Source organism: Pollicipes pollicipes, unplaced genomic scaffold (assembly GCF_011947565.3).
Source record: "Pollicipes pollicipes isolate AB1234 unplaced genomic scaffold, Ppol_2.1 Scaffold_2555;HRSCAF=2994_pilon_pilon_pilon, whole genome shotgun sequence".
In the NCBI taxonomy this organism is placed as follows: domain Eukaryota; kingdom Metazoa; phylum Arthropoda; class Thecostraca; order Pollicipedomorpha; family Pollicipedidae; genus Pollicipes; species Pollicipes pollicipes.
The window spans coordinates 12525335-12548673 of NW_023596136.1; the positions used below are offsets into that span (position 1 = coordinate 12525335).

A 23339-nucleotide genomic window follows, 5' to 3' on the forward strand; every position below is an offset into this window, starting at 1 on the left:
GGCGCGCGCCGAGCCAGCGCTGCTCACGCGCTGTTCGCGGCGGTCAGTCTTCGCGGGTTATCCTTCGATGCGCGCGGGCCTCGTGACTGGACGTTAGTTGGCGCGCCTCCCGACAGATGGCTCTGGCGGCGGGCGACGCCGCCGGTACGTCCCCTCGGGCGCGGGCCGCGGCGGGCGCGGGTGGCGGGCCGCGCCAGCCAGCAGTGACGCGCGGGCGCGGGACGTCCCCAGCGAGCACTGCGCGAGCCGCCGCCGCCGCCATGGAGTCGGAACTTCAGTGTCCGGTGTGTCTGCGCCAGTTCAGCCAGCCGGTGCTGCTGCCGTGTGCGCATCCGGTATGTCTGGGCTGCGCCCGCTCGCTGGCGCGCGGCGCGGACGACGAGCTGGACAAGCTGTCCGAGTACAGCGAGGCGGACAGCGGTGTCGTGAGCGGCAGCGGCGGCAGCCGACCGGGCAGCTGCCTCGGTGCCGAGTCAGCCGCGCTCGCCTGCGTCACGTGCGGCCGCAGCGCCCCGCTGGACGCGCTGCGGCCGTGCCTGCTGCTGGAGCGGCTGCTGCCGCTGTTTGGGCGCGCCGCCGCCGCCGTCACGTGTCAGCTGTGCGAATCGGAGCCGCGGCCGGCGGCCGTGCTCTGCCAGCAGTGTCAGGTGCACTACTGCACCGACTGTCAGCGCCGCTGCCACCCACGGCGCGGACCGCTCGCCACCCACAGCCTGCTGCCGGCGGCGGCGGCCGCGCCGACGGCGGCGCCGGCCGACCCGCGCCGCTGCTGGCGGCACGCGCCGGCGCACTGCGACCTCTTCTGCGCCGCCTGTGACCAGGTGACCTGCGCCGAGTGTCGGCGCGACGGCGGCCACGCGGGTCATGACCTGCTGCCGCTGGCCGACGCCGTCAAAAGCCAGAAGGTACGGCCGCCAGCGATCAGCCCGGACGTTGTTGGGGATGTTGTTGATCGTTGTTGTTGCATGTTCTGGGGACGCGCTGTTTTGTGGTGCCGGGTAGTTTTGATAATGGCGTGTGCTTCGGCTCTGTCCCGCTGGTGTTGGTCCCGCACGCCGGTCGCCTCCAGCAGCGGTACCTCCCGCACACCCTCAGAAGGGTCCGTCCTCCCGGCCATAGGAAAGCGAGCGGCAGCTCAGCTACGGTTGGGGTTGTTTGTGTCTCCGCCCTGCGCGGCTCCCGCGGTTTCAGAATATCTACCCTGACCGTCTCGGATGCATTCCGTCGCATTGTCCGCGGCCCCGGGCTCGGTTTGTTCGCCGGGCGGGGCGGGCCTCCCCGAGTTTGTCAAGGACGTCATGCCCATCATGACTCCGTGGCTCTGGAATCCTATCACCGCCCGTGGAGTAGACCATAAAGCATTCATGTTCGGTGTAGTTTGGGGCCGAGCTGCCTTTGGAATTCTAAGAGAGAACTCGACGCTGATCCGGGTGCTCCTCATTGCCGCTGACAGTAACAATGAAAGACCCGGGGCTTCTTTCGGCTGAAAACGTAAGATTACTCCACACATTGGCATGCACGGTAAATAAATAAAGCAATGCTCTATCTCAGGTGGACCGAATGCGACACTGCTGACATGCTCAAAGGAAGGAGTCGTGGTCATGCTCCGCAGCTGGATACGTGCTCAGGCACCTGTGTGGTGCCGGGACGCCAGATCAGAGATAGCCGCTGTAGTGACAAGAGATAGTCTCCTGTCTTCGCCGATTCAGATATCGAAGCCACATACCATGTCTCCGTCCGTTCCGGTACCGGAGGCGACTCATCTGTCTCTGTCAGTTCAGGCACCGTAGTGGAATCTCCTGTCCCTGTCAGGCGTTTAAGGGTTTGTGGGCGCGTCGGCGACGGTGCCATTTCACTCCTGATCCGTCAGTTTAGGTATTGGAGTAGACCACTGTCACCTTCAGTCCAGGTACTGTGGTGGAGTGCCGACTGCACCTGATCAGTTCAGGCACTGGGGTAGACTCCATTGCCACCTGCGGCCCGGGTACTGGAGCGGGGTCACGGACGGCACGTCTCTGGTCGTCTCTGAGCGACCGGCCCATCCCGGTTCCGCGTGGGGAGCCGTATCCGAGCCGGCCTAATGGCCATTGATTGCCGTCCCTGTGCAGGGCGATTATCTGGCATCTGGACAAGGCTCAGCCTTGAGGGCGGAGTCTGCGGCACGACACTGCTCCCACAGGCCGGCACGACAACACGCCCGCTGTCGCCAGCCGGGCGGCCGAGGGGGGACGGGGTTCGGCGGTGGCGGAGCGGGGCTCGCGCTGGGCGGCTGAGGGAGGACGGGGTTCGGCGATGGCGGAGCGGGGCTCGCGCTGGGCGGCCGTGGGAGGACGGGGTTCGGCGGTGGCGGAGCGGGGCTCGCGCTGGGCGGCCGTGGGAGGACGGCGTTCGGCGATGGCGGGGCGGGGCCCGCGCTGGGCGGCCGAGGGAGGGCGGGGTTCGGCGATGGCGGAGCGGAGCTCGCGCTGGGCTGCCGACCGGCTTTCGCGTGTCCCCGCTGACACCACACAGCGCCGCACCACACTAACACCTGGTGAGGACTGAGGAACCCGCACAAACGCCGGACGTTTTCGCCAGCCTCGTCGCATATAACGGCTTCACATCTCCCACTGTATCGTACTGCGGGACTGGAAATGGCTACTTATCGTCTTTACGAGGCCCCTGGCGCTACGAGGCTTTCCTGCCATGGGCAGCAAACGCCCATTTTGAGACCCCATCTCATGATCAGATCTCTAAACGCGTTACTTTCAGGCAACAGAGCACTCGTAAAGCGCATACGTAGCCTAATATCGGCCCTGCCGCGTTGCTAATCCCCTCTGCTCAAAGTGAGCTGATCTGATGGCCGGCTGGACACGCGACGTTTGGTCCCCAGCAGCATACCGCCCAACGCTGTGCCTTCTGTTTATGCAAAGTAGCAGCGGGGAGGGGTCAGATGTTTGCTTCATTTCATGTGTTGCTGTCCAACAGCAAGACGCAAAGAGCAGTGTAGCTTTTCTAACGTCGAATCGAAAGCTCGGTAGCATCTACGCACCTACGCTGGCAATGCCTGTCTCAAAGCTTCTCGCGCCGTCAAGAAAATTCAAAGGTGACAGCACAACAGCAGAGCCACAGTGGTAAACTTACGGGCATTGGACTTTGTTTCCTGTCTTGAGTGGAAACAGTATCTGACAACGGTACCGCAGCAACCAGGAAGGGCGAGGACCATTCAAACGCGCGTTGTCATCCAACACAACTGAACTATGGCCGTTCAGAAGAGAGACCATCCCAGTACAGTAAGGCGCCGGCCATTCGAAGGGCGATGTCGGGCGGGGAAACGCGAGTGGTACACCGTACTCTGTGTGCCTGCGAGCATGCGTACGATGGGTGCGATTCTGGGTCAGGAGCTTTGTTCAGGGAGCATGTTGGTGTGTCGTTCGCACGTTTGCGCAGCGCGCGCCCCACTTGCCCCCCCCCCCCTCCCCCCTAACCGACGCATCGTGATGAAGGCCTTTTACAGCCCCCCTGCCCTACCCACCCCACCCCCACCCTCACCGCCCTCCCCTCCCCTGGCCTTGTGTTGCGTGCAAACGTTGGAAGGCACAAGCGTGTGTGGTGTAATTGGATGTTGGTGAGTCGTATCCGCCAGAAAAACGGACACGTGACGCGTGACCTGCACGCCCCGGTGAGTTTACACCGCCCACTGGTGACCCGTGCGCCCCTGGTGAGTTTACACCGCCCACTGGTGACCCGTGCGCCCCGGTGAGTTTACACCGCCCACTGGTGACCCGTGCGCCCCGGTGAGTTTACACCGCCCTGGTGACCCGTGCGCCCCTGGTGAGTTTACACCGCCCACTGGTGACCGTGCGCCCTGGTGAGGTTACACCGCCCACTGGTGACCCGTGCGCCCCGGTGAGTTTACACCGCCCTGGTGACCTGCGCCCCTGGTGAGTTTACACCGCCCACTGGTGACCCGTGCGCCCTGGTGAGTTTACACCGCCCACTGGTGACCCGTGCGCCCCGGTGAGTTTACACCACCCGCTGGTGACCCGTGCGCCCCGGTGCGTTTACACCGCCCACTGGTGACCCGTGCGCCCCGGTGAGTTTACACCGCCCACTGGTGACCCGTGCGCCCCGGTGAGTTTACACCGCCCACTGGTGACCCGTGCGCCCCGGTGAGTTTACACCACCCACTGGTGACCCGTGCGCCCCGGTGAGTTTACACCGCCCACTGGTGACCCGTGCGCCCCGGTGAGTTTACACCGCCCACTGGTGACCCGTGCGCCCTGGTGAGTTTACACCGCCCACTGGTGACCTGTGCGCCCCGGTGAGTTTACACCGCCCACTGGTGACCCGTGCGCCCTGGTGAGTTTACACCACCCTTGGTGACCTGTGCGCCCCCGATGAGATTGCACCACCTGCTGGCGCCTGCGTTTTTTCAGTATTACTCTCGGCGCGTTGAGACGTAGGACGTACTTGCGTTGGATGAACACTGTGTGATGTCGGAGGAAAGTATTTCTCGTGGGACCGCAACTGCTGCGCAGAACCGCAAACCTCATGAACCTACCAGCTCTTGGAAACTTCGCGGGCTGGAAAAGTTTGAGAACTTGTTTGGAATGCAATAGTGCAGACGAAGCGAGCTGCTCCTGAGTGGCCGTACATATAAATGACATGAACATCTCTGCCCGGCGGGAGAAGATTGTACTGTGCAGGTCGGAGAGAGTGCTGGCCTGAAAATGGGCGAAAGCACTTCAATTTAGAGTGAGGCGGTGGTGCGTCTCATAGGCTTGCTATAGCATAACAACCAACGAGCGCCTAGCATTAGCGTGCGTATGAAGCATTCCACACAAAAATTGACTCCACTCGAACCGTCCTGCGGGCGTTGGTCTCGCTTCGGCAGCACAGCGCGTTCGTGGGGACAGCACAGCGCGTTCGTGGGGACAGCACAGCGCGTTCGTGGGGGCAGCACAGCGCGTTCGTGAGGACAGCACAGCGCGTTCGTGGGGACACAGCGCGTTCGTGGGGACAGCACAGCGCGTTCGCGGGGACACAGCGCGTTCGTGGGGACAGCACAGCGCGTTGCGTTCGTGGGAAGGGGGACAAGGGGAACAGCGCGTTTGTGAGGACAGCACAGCGCGTTCGTGGGGTTAGCACAGCGTGTTCGTGAGGACAGCACAGCATGTTCGTGGGGACAGCACAGCGCGTTCGTGGGGTCAGCACAGCGCGTTCGTGCGGTCAGCACAGCGCGTTCGTGGGGTCAGCACAGCGCGTTCGTGGGGTCAGCACAGCGCGGTCGTGGGGACAGCACCGCTCCGGCGGTCGGACGCCGTTCATTAGCGCGATCGACGGAGTCGACGATCCCCATCACCCAGCTGCAATCAGCAGCACGAGGAGAAACTTCGCCGGAGCGAGCTGTCGCCGATGGCCCCTGCTGCCGCCGCCGGCGCTGATGCCGACGGTGGAGCCACGCTACGGGACCGCCGACGTGTCGAGCTCTGCTCTGCGGCTGGCAGTGGACGCCGGCGCTGCTGCCGGTGGTGGAGCCCCACCACCGGACCACCGATGTGTCGAGCTCTGCCCTGCGGCTGGCGATGGGCCCCGGCGCTGCTCCCGGCGGTAGCTCGCCCAGTGTCGCGTCCCACGGGACCCGCGAAGTTTAACTGCGGTGACGTTAATATGCCGCTGCCATTTGCCACGCTGCCGTGCGGTGGAGATTCAAAATTCGGCAGGCAATCCAGTTGACAAACAGGAAAATACACTAGAATTAGAACGTGACGAGCACGCGTCACGCTGCGCGAGCCGCGATGCACCGGCACGCGCGCCAGCACCGCCAGACGGTGCGCGGCGCGTCCAGCCGCTGTTTGCCGGCCTGTTTACGGGCGGCGTCAGGCCGCTGCGGGCGGGGCGGCAGGCGGCTAACGGCGCCGGCCGGGCCGCCGCAGTTTACGACGTCACGGCGTGAGAGAGTGTGATGTGTGGCTGTCAGGCGGCGCCGCCCTCCAGATGGGACAGCCAGAGCGTCGCTGTGAGATCTGGCCGGGCGTCTCAGCGGGATACTGACCGATGCGGGTTGCAAAGGGACGTAAATAACACTGGCGTCTCTGCTGTTAAATTGCGTGTGTTGCTTAGCGTCATGCGATAATATTTATTGTCCTTGTAACAATAATGAGTTTATTTTCATAGAATATCTTAACAGCATACTCACAAATCATCCATCTTCACTTTGAACACAATGACATGTTAACACGAGATATCCGTCACTCTTTGTTTGACTTCCATTGTCTGATCGAGGACTTCCTCTGCGAGCATGGCATGAACTTTTTGCGGTTGGTTTTGCTTGTCCCCATTCAGTTGTAAGTCTGCTCCAACAATATGTGCGAATACTTCAGTCTGGTGCCGTTCCGCCTTTCCCTGAGGCTCTTTTGCTTTTCTTGCCCACATCTTCGAAGGACAGCTGCCGCGCATTTTCATAAACACCATTCGGCATCCATGTTGCCGTCGATAACAAACATCTTACCATTATCATGCAAACAACGGTTTCATGCTCCAGTGACCGGCGCGCCCCGCGGCGCCTCCCCGAAACACCGCCGCTCCTAACGACGCGACACAAACCGGTTTCCGCAGCCAACAAAGACAGACGGCGGCGGCCTGCGCCTGCCGCGGCCGCCGCCCCGCCGTGCCCTGGACCGGCGCGCTCGCCAGCGTCAGCCCGAGGCGGCCGGCGGCTGGCCGACTTTACCGCGGCAGCGTCTCCGTCACCCAGCTTCGCCACCCCCAACACTGGCCGGCTCACGCCGACACCCGCCGGCCCACTCCGACACTGGACGGCCCACTCCGACACTCGCCGGTCCACTCTGACACTGGCCGGCCCACTCCGACACTCGCCGGCCCACTCCAACACTGGCCGGCCCACTCTGACACTGGCCAGCCCACTCCGACACTGGCCGGCCCACTCCGACACTGCCGGCCCCACTCTGGACACTGGCCGGCCCACTCTGACACTGGCCAGCCCACCCCGACACTGGCCGGCCCACTCCGACACTGGCCGGCCCACTCCGACACTGGCCGGCCCACTCCGACACTGGCCGGCCCACTCCGACACTGGACCGGCCCACTCTCGACACTCGCCGCCCACTCCGAACACTGCCGGCCCACTCCTGACACTGGCCGGCCCACTCTGACACTCAGCCGGCCCACTCCAACACTGGCCGGCCCACTCTGACACTCGGCCGGCCCACTCCGACACTGGCCAGCCCACTCCGACACTCGCCGGCCCACTCCGCCGCGTGGGCCGGACCGTCGGTGGACGCCCGCTCCAGCTGCGAACGGGGCTGGCTGTTGTGGTAGCGGGGCTTGTGACCGCGGGCGCGGCCGCGGAGGCGGGTGTGGGCAGGCCTTGCTGAAGCGGTATGGGTAGGTGGGCCCTGCGACTGCCGCCCAGGAGCACGGCCGTCCGTGGTCCGGAGTACGGCCGTCCGCGGTCCGGAGTACGGCCGTCCGCGGTCCGGAGTACGGCCGTCCGTGGTCCAGAGTACGGCCGTCCGTGGTCCGGAGTACGGCCGTCCGTGGTCCGGAGTACGGCCGTCCGCGGTCCGGAGTACGGCCGTCCGTGGTCCGGAGTACGGCCGTCCGCTGTCCGGAGTACGGCCGTCCGCGGTCCGGAGTACAGCCGTCCGCTGTCCGGAGTACGGCCGTCCGTGGTCCGGAGTACGGCCGTCTGTGGTCCAGAGTACGGCCGCAGCAGCGCGGGCTGGGCTTCCTGACCCGGCGGCCGTCAGGGGTCTCGGACCCGGCGGCAGTCAGGGGTCTCGGACCCGGCGGCAGTCAGGAGTCTCTGACCTGGCCGTAGTTGGGGGTCTCGGACCCGGCGGCAGTCAGGGGTCTCGGACCCGGCGGAAGTCAGGGGTCTCGGACCCGGCGGCAGTCAGGGGTCTCGGACCCGGCGGAAGTCAGGGGTCTCGGACCCGGCGGCAGTCAGCGGTCGAACATACCAGATGTTGATCCCTGGCGCTGGCCAACGAGCTTTACCGGCGGTTTGAAGTGACCGTGACGCGATAAGAACGCCCTCTGTGTAGAGTCCTGTGGCCGGTGTTAACTTCGTTTTAGTGTATGCCGTGACTTAAGGTGCCTTTTCTTTCACGATGACATACTCTATCTCGGTGTCAAGTGTCATGGAATGGCCACGTAAATCCTGCCGCCTCCAGATGATGAGCGCAGATTGACTTCTAACGTTGTCGCGTTTTGAATCATCAGCGATCAATCGCCCAGCTCTGGATATCGTCGTGAAGGCGAGTAAATCGCATTTCCGACACATTTGCTTAAATGATCAGCGGATGTCACTTAAAGATACAGTGATGCTCCAAAAATACCTCACCTCTGACTGGTTGTGCTTTGGTATTCGTAACAGATTTACGGTGTATTCTGATTGATGGTTTCGCTTTGTTGAATTGGCCATTGATCCAAGTGGGGTGGGTCAAATTGCCTGCAATTGCATGATAAATTATCCTGGGCACCGTTACCAGCATGCGATGTTTAGAGAACACGATACTGCTGGAGCCGCCGTGGCAGCAAACCTTAAGTTGTCATCTGTTTATACCCCAGGCCTCCAGCGTCACGAACGCGATGCAGACAGACACTGCAGCGCATCAATGCAACCAGCTAAAACCAAACTTTTAAAACTATGCGCACCCATGCTCAACTCCCTGGCGTCCCAGACGTGCTGCGGCCGCTCGCCGCCGGCGGACAGGGGCCGCTCGCCGCCGGCGGACGGGGGCCGACACCTCCCTCGCGCGTTTCCCACGGCCGGCGCGGGCGCCGGGCCGTGGGGCGCCCCGTCGCGCCCGGATGGGCCCAGGTGCGGTGCGGCGCGGCGCCCATACCTGCGCCGGGCCCGGCACGCCGACCGGCCCTCACTGCAGACGTAGCTGCCGGGCCGGCCCGCGCCCAGACGCGCTGGCTGATCCGGGACACGCGCTGGCCGGTCCCGCGCGGAGCTGGAGCGTCGGACGCTGGACACAAAAACATGTGCGACGCACTCCTCGTGCCCGGAGCTCCGAGACGGCGAACTTGCTCTAGCGCGACCGCCTTTGCTTTGGCTTTTGGGTCGCTTCGACCCGACCCCATATTTGTTTGCCTTTACGTGCTAGGTTCCTCTGTGAGACGAACGGCAGCCGTCTCATCCTTGATTTTGGCTCGGAAAGCAGGAACTCATATGGCCCGTCACTGAGTGTGCATGCAACTGGATAATGTAGCAGATCTACGAAACATTTAAATGCTTAACTTCGAAAGCCATCGAATGCCATTCACAGCGAGCTTCCATTGCAGCCGTTTTCGATCAGCTGGAAGTGGTCCTAATGGCTCCGGATGGATGTTCCCTACAATTCACCGACGCGGAACATATGGGCGGTTTCCATTCGCCTTAGGTGGCTGCACCCGAGCGGACGTGATCTTCACACGATCAGTCACCGGGCGATCGGACCGAGGGCCGCCTCTGGGTGGGCCGTCTGAGACCGAGGGCCGCCTGGGACCGAGGGCCGCCTGGGACCGAGGGCCGCCTGGGACTGAGGGCCGCCTGGGACCGAGGGCCGCCTGGGTGGGTCGTGTTCACGGAACGCCGGACGCTGTGACCTCGGTCTGTATTCGGCCGGTGACCGCGCTCATCATGGCCTCACTTGTCCGAAACGCCCCGGATGCGGTGGCCATAGCGCCGCGGCAAACTGGCGGCGATAACTTGGCGTTACAGCCGGCAGGCCTGGACTCGTTCAGTTTCCAGGCGCAATTCACACGTTGATTGTCGATGTTCCATGACATCGCCCGAGACGTGATGGGTTGACCGTGAGGACGTCTGTTGAATACACAGTCGTGGCCAGGGGATGATTGCGGATGACTACATCGCATCCAAGAGCCACCGAGTAACAGGAAACGGCCAGATCGGGGCAGTTGAGAATAGATGGTGCTCTAGCTAAATGCAGTTGATCGTGATGCAAGAAAGAAAGGCATTCGGCTTCTGTTTTTTTCCGCATGAGTTAAGATACTATTCATGAGTTAATATACTACATACATACACATACATACTCTTTTGCTGAAAATAATCAGTCTTAGTGTACCAGGAGGTACTAGTTAAACGATCTAATTGAGCGAGCATTGGTCGCATTGCTAGAACTCGACGTTTCGGGCTGTCCCATGGTCACGGGCGAAAAAGGCCGAGCCGTGGTCTTGGTAACAGGCGAGACAATGGCATCAAGCAAAAATGGCATCAAGCAGAAAATTACAGTTATAAAATAATGTATGTAAATACAGAACGCCAATCTCCAGCGCTCACCTCGTCCGTTGAGTTTTGACAATGTAATCAATGTTGAAAACATCGTTTAGCCATTTAATGATCTTACGACTAATCTAATTGGCACTATCGGCGCATTGTGCAGTATGTCTACTCGTGATTAAGTTTATTGTGGTGATGATGATGACGATCGTACTTCTGTTGTTGCTCGGTTGTTTCGTGAGTGCGCTCTTACAGCACACTGTCATCCAGAAATGAGAAATTATAGCTTTTGGTCCGTATATGCCAAGTTCAGGGGTGATAAAAGTGTACTTTTTGTCGCCCACCAAATTTCGGGAGGAAAAATTGTCGCCAGTAACGTAATGCGATATATGGCAGAATAGTCATTAAGTCCATGCCCAGTAGCATCATCAGTAATCAGCCTATCACCGATATTCTCTTTCATCGCTGTAATTTTCAATATGATGCACACATCCGGAACGTTCAATCATACACTGTCCTTCAACAAGTGTCAGAATAAGTGTTGCTGCTAGGAAAGCAGGCGCACCTGCCCTAGACCAGTGATACAGCCCAATCACAACAGGAGTTTTTTTGCACCCTCGGGACTCGCCGGGGTTTCACGTTTAAACTTGACCTACGGCTGGATTTGCTTTCCTCGACCGCAAACAATAACAACGAAGGACCTCGATAGACAAGGCAGCAGAATGCATGGCAGATTTAGAACCAGTGGCAGGCGGCACTGGGAATGACGTCAAATATGGGGCCTCCACGAGGCCATGCCCCCTTATGAAAATCACGCGTGCGCTTCGAGCCACATCCCAATCGTCTTCAAATTTTCCACCATATCTCAGGCATGCTCCAAGCCTTGCGCGACGTGTTTTGGCAGGTGGGCGTCAGTCGCCGTGCCCCAATAGGTAAATTGTATCGAAATTTGTCACTAAGTTTACATCAGGCGGCTAGCTCGTCTTGAGCAAGTTTGTAGCCCTGAGAGGAGGGGGGAGGGGATACGACCCCCTCCCCTGCTACGGTCTTTTTGAGGATACCAATGTGGCATATTGTGCAATCTCGCTGAAATCTTTGTTAGCCTCTGGGGCATCCATTGCACGCGTGTTAACACCAAAAATGTACCACTAGCAAGTGTGGTGTCAAAGTAGCTGAGGTGTTTTACGAGCGTTGCAAGACGATTCAAGGCTGGCGGTTGCGGTGGGCGGCAAGCGACGACTGTAGATTTCGCGCGGAGGGTCGACTTGTTGCTTGAACGAATCCCTGCATTATGAATATAGGCTCCCAATAGATAAAACTGCATGTCATTGTACTCATCATTAAACAAGGGACACGCCTCTTTCTGTCCTAAGTTACTACACTGCATGGTTTCGTATATATGAATATGCAAAGCTGATGTTTGGCTTTCAGGAAAATTGACCTTCGACTTGGTCTAGTGGGGTCAATTAACAACAGGAGACTTCTTATCAATCGCGAAATCTCGCTAAAGACGGTTAACTCGTTTATCTTTTTTGTGAGGCTTTACCTTTCTTAATTTGTAAACGTGAGGGAATTCCTCTCCGCCAGTCTGCATTACAAAAACCAGCGAATCAGGGTAGGGGTTAAAATTTTTGGCTACCATTCTTTTTATTTACTTTATATATGCTTGTACAAAAATCTGCACTTCAGACCATGGAAACCTCAACTGCTACAGCACAATGATACATTTTATCACCAACATCCAAACAACGGTAGAAATTCAATGATCAAGCCAAAATTACTGCCTGCATGCAAGTAGCATGCAAATCTAAGGTGATCTGTGACTTTTGTCGTGCATTATGCACGAATATCAATTCAAATTAATTTCTGGAGCACTCCCCAATATTAGTGTTGGGCTGGGCCCTCTCAATGCTGATTCTCCCGCCCCATCCAGCATTTCTAGCTGCAAAAATATAACAAGATGTGAGAAAAATGCTACGTATTTGCAAAACTATCTTCTCTGGACTTTATTTATTGGCCATGATCCATGGGTTGCTGCATGCCCTTAATCATGCATAAAATTAGCACTCCTGTCGTTATGCCACCACCACATTAAGTGAATTGATTTCTATTAGCAATGTAGGCTCCATATAAGGCACCCTGTCTGCCTTCACAACCCGTGCCCCATGGCGTCCATTACTGGGTATCATGTTAATTTCCAGCAACCCAAATCCATGTTAGTAAAAGACTGAGCTGTGAATAATTGTTTAAATGTTGTCAAAACATTGATGAAATAGTTGCATTTCAAGCAGGGAGCACAATTTCAAAAGGTTTGGAGGTAGTGAAAAATTATCCAATGTAACTTCAAATATGGATGTCTCTCAGATTAGCACACTTCTTCACAAATTTAGAGATAGGGCTGGAGCCCTGAACTGATTAAAAAGTAGGAACACCCCCAATTTGAAGATATATGTGACTGGTAACTATTCGCAATCAGGACAAGAGAAGAAACAGCATGAAGTGACATTTCATAACAATTATCACCTCCTGTTATTCCCCTTCATGAGAAGTGTCATCAGGCTTCAACATTAACCCCACGGTTCTTTTCAACTGGAAGAAGGCTGGTCGCTTGTGACTGCTTCAGTGAGTCAACAGCATTTTCTTTGTGTTAAAAAGGCGGTTTGGATAACCACAGGTCAATTCATACCTTGATCAGGTCATTCCGTCAACTTACCCTGAACTCTCCATGCCTCTCGTCGCTGAGGACGGGATGCTGAATGGCACCATCTCCAACAAAGTAAGGAAGGTCAAAAATTAAACCCCAGGCAGGTATCCATAACACTACGACCCGAATGCCACTTGCAAAATTGAAGTGCATTGAAAGTCACCGCCCACCTCATTACAGTGGCAACGTGACGGTTCTAGCGTGCCCTTGCGGCCAAAGAAGTTCCCATATCTAGATTTTTCAGCATTTTATACTGTCTATTTCAGGATACTGAGGGCCGGCTGTTAAAAACAGCGAATCGGCCGACCGGCCGGGCCGTGGGAAATACCCCGCTTTGTCGCCGACCTGTCACTGAGCCGGCCGACCGACTAAAAACCGTAGGATATATTGGTCGCCGGGTTTGAATGAGACTTAGAAAAGATACCATGGCGCCGTAGAGTATGGTAAAGAGTCTTTACGGAAACGTTTGCTGGTGTTGTGTGACGAAATGTACTACCATGGAGTCATATTATCTACGTATGAAGACATCGTGTTACGTTTTGCACAGTGTGCTGTATTATTTTGTTTTGGCCGTCACCAAAATTTGCTCTCCAAAAACATTTTCGGCACCAAGCTTCTTGTGAATATAAACATTTTTTTTGTCACCGACCGTTTCCAGCAAGTCGGCAGGCTTTACCACCCTTGGCATAGTTCTTTATTCACCAAGGTCGTGCGGCAGTTTGCCACCCGCTCAGACAGGGGATCGAGCACATCAGCATCGTGTGGACAGTTTGCACCTTCTAGAGATAGGATGTCTACAGCCAGAAACTATACTGGTTAGTGTAACCCGCCCTGGCCCTGACTTCGCTACTGACACTGGCCTTACCGCTGACCTTGGCCCTGTTGCTAACCCTGACCTCGCCGCCGAATCTGACCCCGCCGCTGAAACTGATCCTGTCGCTGGCCCTGACCTTGTCGCTGATCCTGACCCCGCCGATGGCCCTGACCTCGTCGCTGATCCTGACCCCGCCGCTGACCCTGACCTCGTCGATGGCCCTGACCTTGTCGCTGGCCCTGACCTTGTCGCTGACTCTGAGCCCGCCGCTGACCCTGACCTCGTCGCTGGCCCGGACCCTGTCGCTGAATCTGAACCCGCCGATGGCCCTGACCTTGTCGCTGATCCTGACCCCGCCGCTGACCCTGACCTCGTCGCTGGCCCTGACCTTGTCGCTGATCCTGACCCCGCCGCTGACCCTGACCTCGCCGCTGGCCCTGACCCTGTCGCTGACTCGGATGGCGGGCCATGCACTTCTGGAATATCTCTTCAAATGTTCTGCACGGTTTGGTCTGCGGCGCTCAAAATTTAACTTGTTTCAGAATGTCGTTGCCATGTTTGTATCGGTCTGAAGCTTGGCGAATTGTTTCATGCCTTCAAGGCACTGATATGCCATATGGGTACTGGGGCTTTGCAATGAACTTGATTTAAATAGACCGAGTTTCCGGCTAAAGCTGGTTCCTGGTAAAGATACGCAGCTACTTCAGTCTCAGAACTGCTTTATTTGCAAACTGGGGCTTCATCCGGCCTGAAAATATCCAGCTCACGTCTGCGACCTTTCGCGAGCTATTTCTCGGCTTCCTATGCAAGTGTTGCAGCAATCTGCAAAGGTCAACTGCGGGAGATAAGCTTGAAGGTTATATCTGAAGTGGATTATGTAGCCGACCGGCCGTCAAGCACTGAATTTGCCTGTCTGATTGGTCTGAGGATCAGGTCTGAGCATCAGCCTGTCTGATTGGTCTGGGGATCAGGTCTAAGCATCAGCCTGTCTGATTAGTCTGAGGATCAGGTTTGAGCATCAGCCTGTCTGATTGGTCTGAGGATCAAGTCTAAGCATGAGCCCATCTGATTGGTCTGAGGGCCAGGTCCAGGGCCGCATTTACGAAGTCTGTAGACCCCGGCCGTAGACTCTTTCCGTCTCCTCAGTACCACGGCTGGCTTATCAGGCGCACTGTTCGTGCTGCGAGCCACTTGGCACTACACAGTGTCAGTTGCCTGCTAGCCCTAATTGACAGAAACACCGGCAAAGCGAGAGCCACATTATGTTTTCATAGAGTGGATAGCAAAACTGACATTGCTCAGGACACCCCCAATACCAATGGCCCCATGAGCACAGCAAATTGACTAAAACCCGTGCGATGACAGCGGACTCGAGTTATAGCATGATACGCATATTTCATTTCACAAAAGACAGCCATGAATTACGCAAACATTAAAAATGATTTCACCATGCATCCCTGGCTTCTAAAGCACCACGCATCATCCATCATCAGCATCGTGTTCAATTTAATGTACTCACACGGTGACATGGCTTCACCGGGCCGGCGCCGGCTGCGCCCAGCTACCTCACTGCTCCGGCTGCTGCTAAGTCGCCGTGAAGGCTCACTTGCGGCCGACGGAGCCTCCCGCGGCTCAGCCCCGCTCACCGGACAGCTGGCCGTAATCGCCGCGGCTGTAATGCCGGCCGCGGTGCTGAGAACGCCCGTGCAGTTCCGGCGTGACCCAGGTGCGCCGCTGCAGGTGCCGCGCGGATCCAGCCGCCGCCCATCCCTCCGCGGCCATGCCCGCAGCTGGGGAGCCGCAGGCATGGTCTTGCCTCAGCAGGCATTCCAGGCCGCACGGTGCTTCATCGTGAAAACTTGGGCACTGGACAACGCTTAGGCAATAGGCATGTGGCATGTCGAGTTTTGACATCCACATCATCTGTTACGAGTCCGGGGCAGACGGACCTCTCGGCTTATAACTCTGTCCACCAGACTCCGTCAGTGGACTACACAAAGGACTGAATCTGGCCGCCCCATCAGATCCTTGGCTGACGGAGAACGCAGCGTCCAGGCACGCTGGAGGCGCGCGCTCTGCGCTGAATCCGCTCTCGGTGGCGCCACAGTGGCGCCCGCGCCACATTCTGCCCCATGTCGGCGGGAGGGGCCGCCACGCGCCCACGCGCCCCTCTCCCCCCCCCCCCCCCCCCCTGCCCTGTGGTGGAGCGGCCAACACCAGGGCGCCACCTGGCGGCGACGGCGCCGCGCCGTGCGGTCGGCCCACGCCAATTACGAGTAATTTCGCCATGGTTTACCTAATTCCTCGGGCGGCTCCCTCAATTGTCTTCATTGGGAGGCATGATGTGCAGCAGCGCGCATGTTTTACGTGACGGCGGTGGCGCAACGGAAGGGCGCAGGAACCTGTGCCCGTCCGTCCTAGGCACAGGATACGAGAAACCCGACCGAAGGATCGGTGAGCGAATGAGACGGGTCAGAGACAGAAGCGTGTGGAGCGAACGAATCGGCCTGGACGCCATCCAGAATGAGTTCTGTCTCGGGTACAAAAATGGAGGAACACGGAATCTTCTGGGTGGTTTTCCTACAGCGTCTCACACGTAATATGAAATAAAAAGGGTGGAGGGAAAGCGTGCAATCCATCGCCCGCGGATAGCATCCATGGTTCCCGGCTATCTCCACGCTTTCGTCGTGCGCGTAAATGGGGTGTGTTTGCTTCAGTTTGAGCAGCATGACGGTGACTCAGGTGTGCCACCGCAGGTGCCGCTCTGATCCAGCCACAACCCTGGCTTTACCTAACCTAGCCACCTAATACAACTAAGGACTCGCACTCTGCAGGGGTGGTCATGTTTCGTTTGAGCCTCGTGCGTATGCAACTACCCTCAAGATATAAGTAAAAGCAGGGTTTTCCGACTTTGACCCACTTTTTCTCTAAAGTGGGGGGGGGGGGAGGCTAGACCCTTCCCCCAACTGGAACAATTTTATTGTTTAGCGTACACTCTGCCGTGTGTCAAGACTGCACCGATGGATCTGTGTCACGTGTCGTCATCCCAGCTGGTCACGTACGACCTTCACGAGGCCATTAATTACGTCAATACCTGATGCTGATTACGCATCCAAACCGAACATGGACGACGCATGGCTGTGACTTCGCAAATGATCCTGACCTCGCCGCTGACTCTGACCTCGCCGCTGACTCTGACCCCGCCTCTGTCTCTGACCCCGCCACTGACTCCGCCCACACTGCTGACCCTGACTCCGCCGCCGACCCTGACCCCACAGCTGACCCGACCCTATCGCCGGCCCTGGCCTCACCGCTGGCCCTGACCTCGCCGCCGACCGCTAATCCTAACCCCGCTGCTGACCCTGACCCCGCTGCTGACCCTGACCTCGCTCCTGACGCTGACCCCGCCGCTGACCCGCCGCCGTCCTGTTTCAGACGGCGCTGTCTCAGACACTGCAGTCACTCTCGGAACGGGCAAAGTCTGCCACCGAGGTCATCCACCGGCTGCGGCGGGCGCCCGAAACGGTCGGCGTGAGTGTCCCGAGGGGGCTTCGGCGGACTTCAGTGGGTTTCGGTGGACCTTGGTGGACCTTGGTGGGCTTTGGTTGGCCTCGGTGGGCCTCGGTGGGCATCGGTGGGCTTCGGTGGGCTTCGGCGGGCTTCGGTGGGCTTCGGTGAGCCGTCTCGGATGTAGGCAGGGGTCAGCACGCCGGTGACATTTCGGACTGACTGGCAGGCGCAGTCAGATGGTAACATCGCCACGTGCTGGCGGATCCAGGGGGTCATAAGTTTCGTCACAGGCTGGCCAAAAAGTTGATTTGCCAATGCATGGCGCGTCGTAGTCGGACGCCAACCAAATATATGTATCGATGTCATGTTTGGCAAACGGCCTGGTAAAATTCCTCCATTGTTCTTTCCCATTTTCCTAATTCCCATACAATTTCCCCATTGTGCATTGACACAAATGCAGGACTTAACGTCGACTCGCAGAGTGCTAATAGACGGTTTCAGTAGCAAAGCTACCCAAGCAAACACTTTTTTCAACTATTCCTGAGGTTCGTCTGATTGGGATTGTCAAGTTTGCCGGAGCTGCCGCCGGCGGCCGGCCAAGGCATCGAGCGCAGACGCACTTGTTCGTTCATCGAGCACAGACACACTTGTTCGTTCACTGAGCGCAGACACACTTGTTCGTTCATCGAGCCCAGACACACTGGTTCGTTCATCGAGCGCAGACACACTTGTTCGTTCATCGAGCGCAGACACACTTGTTCGCTCATCGAGCACAGACACATTTGTTTGTTCATCGAGCGCAGACACACTTGTTCGTTCATCGAGCGCAGACACACTTGTTCGCTCATCGAGCGCAGACACACTTGTTCGCTCATCGAGCACAGACACATTTGTTTGTTCATCGAGCGCAGACACACTTGTTCGTTCATCGAGCGCAGACACACTTGTTCGCTCATCGAGCGCAGACACACTTGTTCGCTCATCGAGCGCAGACACACTTGTTCGTTCATCGCACCCGGGAGCCGCGCCTGGTTTTCGCACGCCAGAAACAATCGTGTGAGTTTTTTGTGGGTGTGGGTGGGGCTATTAGTTACATTATTATGCAAATTACCCTCAAGAGGGCGTTTCCGAATATCATTAAGTGATGACAATGCGCTACGGCAGCGAGGAGCGCCGGTCGACGCAACAGATATTGAATCAAAGATCTCCATTTTGTGCGAACCGACGCTCAATAAAAAACAGCTTCGAGCAATATCAACAGGCACCCCCAGCACTTAAGCGATTGAATTAGACGGACGCTCACCCGAACCCTCTCCCACAGGAGCTGCATTGTCCTGGGGAGAAGCGATCCTCGTTCTAACCGTGAGCCCTCTCACACGGTAATTGTATCCTTCCGTGGGGAAGTGTGTCGCGTTCTAACCCTAAACCGGCCCTGCAGGAGTCGTGTTCGGCCCTGGAGCAGGCCATCACTGAGCAGTGCGACGCCCTGGTGGCGGCCGTCATGGCGCGGAAGCAGCGCCTGCTGGGCCACGTGCGCCAGGAGCGGCAGCGGAAGACGACGGCGGCGCGAGAGCAGGTCACCTCCTGGACAGGCCAGATTCATCGCACCACCGGCCTGCTGCGCTTCTGCATCGAGACGCTGAAGGAGCCCAACAGCGTGGCATTCCTGCAGGTGGGGTAACGCTGCGGCCACCGTCGGCTCCCGGTGTGCTGTTTTCCTAGGAGCCACTGAATGAGATGATTTATGTGGTTGCCGCATGTAGAATCTCGCCGTAAAGCACACCCCCGCCCGCGCTATCCGACTACGCCTGATGGCCTGTTACGGCGGACTGGCAAACACGCCGTCCGCCCAGCTGACTGGGGCCGGTTCGACGACCCGAGAGAATCGATATCTCTCGTGAAGCGGCGCGAGGTCATAATGCCATCGATACGGCAGCCAGTCCAACGACGAGCGGTAATGTCGTGATGTGGTTAGCAGCCGGCGGCCGCCCACGTCTCCACACTGACGGCGGCGTCCCGGGGGCTGACGGCCGGCCGCGGCATTATTTTAAGATATCGGTCAATGCTCGCGGGCTGCTGCCGACTTTCAAGGCAGCCATTTTCTTGAAACGATTTATCTCGATTCCCCGGAGGTCTTGTTTCCTTTCCTCTTTTCCGGCCGGAAGAAACTGGTCCTGGCGAAGATGCAGAAGCCTCCGCGACCCTGCACTTCTATGGGTTCTTTTATTCGTCCGCTCTAATTGTACGCAATGTTTTATGTTGATAACCTGGGCCGAGAGCTGCCTGTGAGTGGCCACTTTAAAGGAAAATTGACTGTTGTTGCGCTCAAATGCACCCTATTCCCCTCCTTTTCTTCCCCTGCCCGATTTCCGCCAGAAATTATTAGCAAACCGGGTTGCCCTTCGCTACCCAAGCCGGTGAGCGGACTCTTTCAGGCATGGTCTCTCCATTCCGCCGTGGTCGACCCTGGACAGAGAGGCACGTTGCCGTCTCTCCGACCCGCTGCAGCGCCCTCTGTCCCTCTGTCCCTCTGTCCTTGTAACCTTCTGTCGGGTAATAATTCAACTGGTACTCGACTGCTCAACACGCCGGCCAGTCTCCTCTTATAACCGACGTTATTTCTGCCGCTCCCAGCCGCAACAACTGGTGGTTTGACGTTGCCACTGGCAATGCCCCTCGCCATGTCTAGGCCGACACGCCAGCTGTAGTAAGGCCGCGGCCTGGCAATCGCGCCTGTTATGGCGTCGGGACTTATACGGAGGATGCTCACCTTGCTCCTGTCCCAGTCCCAGGTCAAGCCTCAGTTTTAGCCTTCACAGGCCCTCCCTCAGCTACAATAGCAGTAGTTACAGCTTTAGCCCCCAACTGTGCCTCAGAGTGCCAACTGTGTCAACTGTGCCCCGGCCGCGGCCCCGACCGCGACCGCGGCTGTGGCTCCAGCTCCAGCTCCAGCTCCCTCCCCCACCCCTACCCCCGCCCGCGCCCCCGTTCCAGCCCCAGACCTCCTCGGTATTGGTATTCGGTGCCGGCACCGCGTGATTATAAGGCCGCGCGGCGGATTCCAGCTCCCTTGAGCCGGCTAGCTCAGACGGTGCCCAGGTCAATAGCTGCGGCGACTGCGGAGGAGGGGGAGGGGGAGGGGTCCGCTCGCTGGGGACGCGGTCCGCCGTGGAGTTCGCGGAGGCGTGGGTGCAGGGCAAGCGGTGGGTGGAGCCATGTGCGGTGCGGAGTGTCGGCTCGGCTGCTCCACCACTCCTGGCCGGCTCGGGACGGGTGGACCGGCATTGAAGACCGACCGCTGGGTGTAATACTCTGCTCTTACCACCCGGGATCAACGCGCCACCCTGGATCACCACCCTGGATCAATGTGCCATCCTAGATCACCACCCTGGATCAACGCGCGCGGTGGTTTTGAAAGGAGGAAGGACGAAATCCACCAGCTGTATGCTTGAATATATGTCGTTTCGAGTTTCTGAGATATTCATTATTGGTCCCAGCGGACGCCCAAAGGCAGACGTGTGGGACGATTATACATCGCTAACATAATGTATACACGGCAATCAGTTGTGCTGCGTTGGCGTGCTGTAGGTGAAGCAGTATCATCTGATCGGCGCGAATACACGGTACAGCCGTCCAAAAGCGAATACGGCTCCGGACTGGATGCAACAGCATTAGCATATCCGAGACGATTGAGACGCGAATGTGTGTAACCTCGCAATGCGATGGCGCCGGTGTGTGCTGACTTAATATTCGAACGCTACATCACTTTCGAGGCGTAGCTTTTTTCTGGTACAGACCATTGGCAAGCGCCAATGAAGAAGTTAAATTTGAAGGATAAATGCTTGCAACAGATCAAGGCCGGTGCTGTTCGTTGCGTAGGCTCCAGACTTAATGTCAATGGGTATACAGTCGTCATACAGCTGTTAATCTCTCCAAGTGAACACCACACCCCTTGACAACGCTGAGTTGACGCATTTTTCCCCATATAATCCCCAGACTCTGCTGGCTTGTTTCTGTACTCTCAAACGTTCCCAGGCTAGTGTGATCCCCTCTTCGTGTTTCCTCGGATTTTTTTCGGGACTTTTCTGACCCGCTATCCCTGTATTCTCAAATGTTCCCCAGACTAGCGAAGCCTGCTGTAATTGTGCCGTCGCATGTTGCCAAACCAGTCTAATACCCTTCCCGTCTCTTTTCCGATGTTTCCCCGTCTAGTCTGCAGTGTGATGTGTCTGAACCTGGCACGCCTTAGTCAGTAGTCTGCTTTTCCCAGTCTGTCGCTGTCCTCGGGTGTTCCCCAGCCGGGTCTGACCCGCCGTCCGTGTGTGTCTCTGTCCTCGGGTGTTCCCCAGCCGGGTTTGACTCGCCGTCCGTTTGTTCTCAGATGGGTGCTACCCTTCAGGGCCGCGCAGACTCCGTGCTGCAGAGTCTGGACGAGGAACTGAAGGCGCTCTCCCAGTCGCAGTCGCAGTCGCAGTCGCAAGTGGAGCTGACACTGGACACGAGTGCTGTGGAGCAGGCCATCAAGCAGATGTCTTTTATGCAGATGAAACGTGAGACACGACACATCAGACTACTCACTAAGGCGTGCCTGGTTCTGGCACATCAGACTGCTAACTAAAGTGTGTCTGGTTCTATCAGATTGTTATCTAAAGCGTGCCTGGTTCTGACCACCGTGCTTGGTGTAGGCGGTCACCAAGCACAACAGAGCCACACAACTAGGAAAGGCACTCCTGCTTACCTTTTGAAGCAGCGATAATGAAGGGAAGCACGCGCTTGTTAGCGTGCTTCCCTTGGTGGCGCGGTTGTGGCCGTCCCCGAAAAAGCGCTGACAAACATGGCTGCCATGCGGTGAGATAATGCGCCACCGAGTGGCAGCTGTGCCGCGTGTAGTCGCATCAGCCGTGCGGTAGCCCACACAAAAACGCGCAGATGCGAGCCGGAGCCCCCCTTGTTATGTCTGAAGCGTACGTGAGCCACGAATTAACTTTCTAAGTAGGTGGTCACCGACTGAAGGCCGTCGAAACAAAAAGATGTCATCCCGAAGTCAAGCGAGGAGGGATCGGGAGAATGTTCATGCGTTCCATGCCTGTGCTTAAGGCGGTGATTACGGTTGCAATAGCGTTACCTTGACGCGTTTGGTTCTCGGTATGAGGCCGCATTACCGATTTGGTGTTCAGCGTTCACCGTGACCTGACCTGACCTGACCTGGCAGCACCCGGCGCGCCTGTGATCGTGCACGACGAGTGCTGCTCGGAGAACAACAGTGTGGTGCTGTCGTGGCGCGCCGACCCGGCCAGCTTCGTGGAGGGGCACCTGCTGGAACTGGACGACGGCAACGGAGGACCGTTCGCGGTGAGCGCGCGCATCCGATCGGAATCTGCCCTCCCCCGCCCCCGCCCCCCCCCCCCCCGGTCGGCCGTGACGGGGAAGAAGAGCGATTAGATAGGATTGGCAGAAAGTTTGCAGTTGGTTATGAGTTTTGGGAGGTGAGCCGTTGATTTGCCGTCGGCGAAATGAAGTGTGCTCGGTCGGCGGCTGGTCGAGCTGCATGTTTTGAGGATGCGTCAGCTGTTGAAGCATCGTCGAGGTTAAGAGATATCCGCGCGTCTAGCGCGTCGACAAACGAATCACTTGCAAGAGATCTTATAACAAGGCGTTAATGTGTCAGTACTGTATAAATCCACTTGAGGCCATCAAATATGGAGGGGTGCTCACACTATGTCTCGGAGTTGGGTATTGATACAGCACTTGATGGCTTGTTCAGATGAGGGGATCCACATACGATACCTAACTTGTTGCTTCGCAAGCATGATGAGAATATATTGGATAAATAATACGAACAATTATTGACCAGCTTGCTCTAAAATCACGGCGCGGGTTTGCCGAAAAGCAACAAAAGCCTAGTTTTCTACCACACGGTACGCGTCCCAGGATGGTCTTGCTTTACGTTACGACCCGAGCAATGTCTGCTAGGGCTGTATAACTACTAAGCGTCAAAGTGCGTGCGCACGCATTACAAATTTCTTGCGCCAAATTTTCTGTGCAAGCGTTTTTCCAGTGCTCAGTTTTCTCTG

At 57.5% G+C, this 23339-nt stretch overlaps 1 protein-coding gene across 1 annotated transcript in view; it reads left to right on the forward strand.

Moving 5' to 3' along the window:
* The first annotated feature begins 260 nt into the window (after nt 1-260).
* The window catches only part of LOC119109139 (tripartite motif-containing protein 67), a 36079-nt gene continuing 13000 nt past the window's right edge, over nt 261-23339 (forward strand). The window contains exons 1-6 of the mRNA XM_037232710.1: nt 261-425; nt 591-905; nt 17191-17286; nt 18704-18937; nt 21647-21815; nt 22478-22617. Of these exons, the coding sequence (XP_037088605.1) occupies nt 261-425; nt 591-905; nt 17191-17286; nt 18704-18937; nt 21647-21815; nt 22478-22617 (1119 nt within the window). The remainder of the gene's footprint in view (nt 426-590; nt 906-17190; nt 17287-18703; nt 18938-21646; nt 21816-22477; nt 22618-23339) is intronic.